Source organism: Myotis lucifugus, unplaced genomic scaffold (genome assembly GCF_000147115.1).
Source record: "Myotis lucifugus unplaced genomic scaffold, Myoluc2.0 scaffold_10884, whole genome shotgun sequence".
NCBI classification, from domain to species: Eukaryota; Metazoa; Chordata; class Mammalia; order Chiroptera; family Vespertilionidae; genus Myotis; species Myotis lucifugus.
Window position 1 is genome coordinate 1 of NW_005881932.1, and position 5485 is coordinate 5485.

General features: G+C 42.2%; 1 protein-coding gene across 1 annotated transcript; it reads left to right on the plus strand.

Moving 5' to 3' along the window:
* Positions 1-224: 224 nt before the first annotated feature.
* On the plus strand, positions 225-5479 carry LOC102428595 (archaemetzincin-2-like; the record flags this gene model as incomplete). Its single annotated transcript, XM_006109515.3, has 4 exons — positions 225-398; positions 484-612; positions 3408-3571; positions 4656-5479. Coding segments are annotated over 4 exons (692 nt in total), but the record flags the coding sequence as incomplete, so codon positions are not given.
* Positions 5480-5485: the final 6 nt, after the last annotated feature.

The following is a 5485-nucleotide window of genomic DNA, read 5'->3' on the forward strand; positions in this document are numbered from 1 at the left end:
AGTTTGGGCTGTTCATCTCATTCCATAGTGGAAGTTTTTAGCCAAACTGTCTTAAAAGAAGATATTTTGTTTCTAAATCAGATTCGTGTTACTGAATGATAAAGGTGTTTTGAGAATTTAGATTTCATTTGTTTCTAATTCCAATCCATAATTATAGACTGAGGTAAAGACTGAGTATTTTAATCATCCTAACGTCTGTCTCTAAATTTTCTTCCATATTATAGGATCTCTAGGAAATACCAGAATTATCAGCGAAGAATATGTTAAATGGCTCAAGGGCTACTGTGAGGCATTTTTCTATGGCTTAACAGTGAAACTCCTAGAACCAGTCCCCGTCTCTGCAACCAGGTGTGCCTTCAGAGTCAATGATAGCACGGAGAACCTACAGATACATGCAGGTGAATGGAACAACTTCACAATTTTAATTGAGTCCAGGATGTGGAGATATATATAGCTAACACACGTACATATCTTTTTGAGTAGGGCACATCCTGCACTTCTTGAAAAAGAAGAAACCTGAAGATGCCTTCTGCATTGTGGGAGTAACGATGATTGATCTTTACCCCAGAGACTCCTGGAATTTCGTCTTTGGACAGGCCTCTTTGACAGATGGTATTCCTTTTTGGCATTGTTTGTAGAAACTTTCTGAATATTGGAAGATGCTGAAAAAGGGAAAAAAATCCATTATAATTTTGATGAAGGATATTTGAACTCCCATTAACTTAAGTGAAAATCTTGCTTAATTGTTTTTTTAACTTTTTGTGGTCGTTTTGCATAGATGGAAGAGCCACACATTGCTTTATAAGTGCGTGCTTGTCCTGTGTTTGATTTTATTTTAAAAGAAAATAATTTGTTATTTTATTTTTAAAAGTAAGCTTCAGTCCGTTATTGGAGATACAGTAAACTTTGACTCATTAGAAACCCTGCATGGTAATGTTGGGGGTGGGAAAGGATCCAGAAGAAAATCATAATTTTTGCCTATTTTTTTTTGTCTTTACTTCTGTTCTCCTACTCATCCTTTTTTAAAAAAATCTTCACTTGAGGATATGTTTATTGATTTTAGAGAGAATAAGGGAGAGAGAGCGAGAGAGAGAGAGAAAAGAAAGAAAGAAAGAAAGAAAGAAAGAAAGAAAGAAAGAAAGAAAGAAAGAAAGAAAGAAAGAAAAGAAAAGAAAGAGAAAGAAAGAAAGACAGACATTGATCGGTTGCCTCCTGTACATACCCCGACTGGGGATTGAATCTGTAACCTAGGAATGTGCCCTGACTGGGAATTGAACCCAAAACCTCTTGGTGGTGTTTGGGACAACACTCCAACCAACTGAGCCACCTAGCCAGGGCCCTCATGTCCATTTTTGCTCTTATTTCTCTACCCTTATCCCCAGGCTCAGAGACCCGTTTGAAGGGGAAAGGTCCTGGTACTTGCCCACCATCCCCAAAACTAAGGGGAGTGGTTGTCCATTAATGTTTTTGGGATGATGGGCAAGTACCAGGACTGTACTTTATGATACCAACTGTATGGACTGTCTGGATCACATATTAGCCTCCCTCTGACAAATGTTTCTATTAGCTGTCTCCTTCTCTTACCCGAATTCATCAGAGGTACAGGCCCAGGACACTACCCCTTCATCCTCAATTCTCCAGTATCTTCTTATGGCCCCGACTCTCCCCATGACCCTACCAATACACTCTTTTGTAGACTTGGGTCACTGCTGTGTTCCTGGGTTGCGCTGCCTTTCTATCAAAAATGAACTTGTATGAGCTAAATTTTTTTCTCTCCTTTTATTTTTAACCTGGTAGAGGTGGAAAAAATTTTAAAAGTAAAACTATTTATGTAGATACTAGAGGCCTGATGCATAAAATTCGTGCAAGGGGCTTGGCCCTTGCAGCCGCGGCACCCGGCTTCAACTGGAAGGTCGTTTGGCTGTCTGGTCTAATTAGCATATTGCGCTTTTATTATCATAGATTGCTGGCTAATTTATCTTGTACAGTTGAGGAGGTCAGGAAGCATTCCTCCAAAACGTTTCTACTTTAATTTTTTTAAGTTTCGTAAATACTGCATCACATACAAGAAACAGTAGCAAGCCAGCAGCATTGATCTGCCAGGCAGTGAGACAGTATCTTACAAGTGACTTTATTCTCTCCAGGTTTACAAAGAGTTGTGCTTTTAAATTGAGAAATGTTTAATTATAAAGAAAACAGTCTTCTATTTGTAGAATCATTAGGACGCATTCCCCCGAAATGCTCTTACCAAAGGTATTGTCGTAAAATACACCCACACTTTTTGGCCAGAGGAGGTTACTTGTGACACATGAGTAGATTCGGTTTCCTTCTTAACTTCCAGAATGTTTCCTTCTCCCTAAATTTCAAATACCAGTGGACACTTTCCCAGGAAGATTCTTTCTGAATCAAGTTGGATTGGACAAACTTACTATGAAATCATTTCCGTAACAAAAAGGCTTCTTATGACTTTCAAATAAGAACTGAAAAGCATAACTAACAGTGGTTATGTAAACAAGTCAGATTATAAGGCAGTCCTCATTAGAATGAGTTGAAAATCATACTCTGTCCCCATGTGTGTGAAGATGGTTTAGACAAGCCTAAGACCTAACACAGGAAGTCAGTTACAAGAAGGTTTATTCTGGTTCCCTGACTCCAGCCACATAACAGAGTTGTGCTGTGCCTAAGAAGGGGGAGGGGGGTAGAGGTTCTGTCTTTTGTCTAAGGGCGTGGGCATGGTCTCCACGGCCTCAGGGGCATAGCATGAGGGAAGGAAAGGCCCCCTCACTGACACATAGGTCATGGAGATCTGTTTATTGTGGGGTTTTAAAAAATATATTTTCATTGATTTCAGAGAGGAAGGGGGAGAGAGAGAGAGATAGGAACATCAATGATGAGAGAGCCATTGATCAGCTGCCTCCTGCATGCCCCACACTGGGGATCGAGCCCACAACCTGGGCATGTGCCCTGACTGGGAATTGAACCTGACCTCCTGGTTCATAGGTCGATGCTCAACCACTGAGCCATGCTGGCTGGGCTTTTTATCGTGTTCTTAAAGAGAAAAGTCATGAGTGTGTGTTGTTCGTATGATCATTTTCATTGCTCTTTCTGGAGTACTTGATTTGGACTATTCTTTGAGAAAAAGACTTCCTTTGTGGGAAAACCAAACCCTCCATAACTTCCAGTTTGTCAAGAATTTGACAAAAGACAATTGAGCTTTACAAGGCAGGACACATTGGATAGTAGAAGAAAGTTTCGAGAGGGAAATCTGGGGCAAAGTCCTCCTTTGTCTTGGCAGACCTGAGGCATATTGGGCTCCGTGAAGGCAGGAGTACAGACACGCACTCCCTGGCCGGACGCCCTGCAGGAATCTGACTGTCGTTCTGCTGTCGCTTGTCCTCTTTCCGTAGGTGTGGGGATATTCAGCTTTGCCAGGTATGGCGGTGACTTTTACAGCTCAAGCTACAAAGGCAAAGTGAAGGCGTCGCAGAGACAATCTTCGCGTGACTATTCGGTGTTTGATAACTATTACACTCCTGAAGTGACCAGTGTTCTGCTGCTTCGGTCCTGCAAGGTGAGTTGTTTACAAAATCTAACAGGATTATTAGTAAAGAGGTCTTAATCCCCTCCACTGCACATCCACGCTCCTTAAGGTAATATTATCAATGAGCTTGTATCACTTGTCTAGTTTTGGTGGCTATTGCTTGACTGAAATAATGGATACCTTAATATTGAAATGTACAGTACCTGTGCCCGTTTTTTGTCCTGTTAGTTATACGCAGCCTTGGCTGTGGCCACATCCTTACCATTAGTTTAATTCCAGAATTCTGTAGAAGTAGGTAGCCCACCCTTTCAGGCTGCTGCTGGCCATCAAGGAAAGCTGCCTTCCTGGGGCCTGGAGGGTTAAGGAGAAAGGCCATCTTCTTGGTCTCCAGGCTCCCTTCTCCTGCCTTGGTCCTACTGACAGTTCCTGATGTCTCCCCCGCCACTGCTCTTGGAAAGCCTATCTCCTCGTATTGTTGATAGCCAGGGACATAGGCTTTTCTGCTTTTCCCAGCACTATCTGTGGGGTTTGACAACATCACCTCATAGAGCAATGTTTTCAGTGAACATTCCCTGCATCGGCTTCACCTCGTGTGCTTGTTAACATGCAGGTCAAGGCTCTCCTCCCAGACCCACTGACACAGCATCTCTGGGGGAAGGGCCCCGGGCTGTAAATGGTTACACAGGCTCTCAACCAGCAGCAGTCTCACCACCCAGCGATCATTTGGCCATGTGGGGGGATATTTCTGGTTGTCACAGTTGGGGAATGGGTGCTACTGGCATCTAGTAGGGAGAGTTCAGGGGTGCTGCTAAGTATCCTTCAGAGCACAGGATAGCTTCCTTCCCCCCCAAAATCTTCCCACCCAAAGTATCAGTGGTGTCGAAATTGAGAAACCCTGGTCCGGTAATTAAGCGGTTAAGTGTAGTGAAGAAAGCAGGAAGACATTTAAGGAGATGAGGGGTTAAGTCTTTGGGCAGATTGAAGTTTGGGGGATGATGGTAAGGGAATTGATTCCTACAAATCTGTTTCTTAGAAAAGTAAGGAAAAAGCAAGGGTGTGTAGCTTATTGTTGATGATGGTGGCTCTATAAAGCCTCAATGTGAATGTCTTGCAGACTTTAACCCACGAGATTGGACACATATTTGGACTTCGACACTGCCAGTGGCTGGCATGCCTAATGCAAGGCTCCAACCACTTGGAAGAAGCTGACCGGCGCCCCCTAGATCTGTGTCCCATCTGTTTACGCAAGTTGCAATGTGCTATTGGCTTCAACATTGTAGAAAGATACCAAGTAAATTGGGGTGGGGTCGTCAGAAGGGAGAAGTGGTTATATAAATAGCAAACTACGATTTTATATTAGCCTTCTCTGGAGCTGTCATTTATCAGAGGAAATTAGTGCAGAGATAAGCAGGAAGCTGTGGTTAAAAAAAAAAGAGAGAGAAATATCCTCCTTAAAAACTTGACTTGCCTCTGAGTGCCTTACCCTTGTAGTTCATGAGCAGTGGTGGAGGAGGTTTCTGCATTTGCCATTCATTTATGACAAGAGCCTGAATCTTCAGAACAGAATAAATGTTGATGCGTGTGCAAAGTTCCTTTTTAAAAACTATAAAAATGTTGAGGTGATTCACCTTACCAAATATGGGACAGAGGTATAGTCATTACGAGGAAAAGATGATTTTAAGAAGGAAGAGGGAAAGTACATAATCTCAGTATGTGTAAAGGTATGTGTGTCCTCAAGTGCCCACAAACAACACTACTCATGGTACAACTACCCATGCAGGTAACTACATTACATGTCTACATGTACCTTCATATGTCTACACTTAACCTATGTGTACGCATTCATATCAAATCAAAAGCATAGTTTAATGCCTTGTGGGATATTTAGCAAGTTGAGAAAACAATATTCTCCCACCCTAAAAAACTGTGAGGATTAGTGTATTT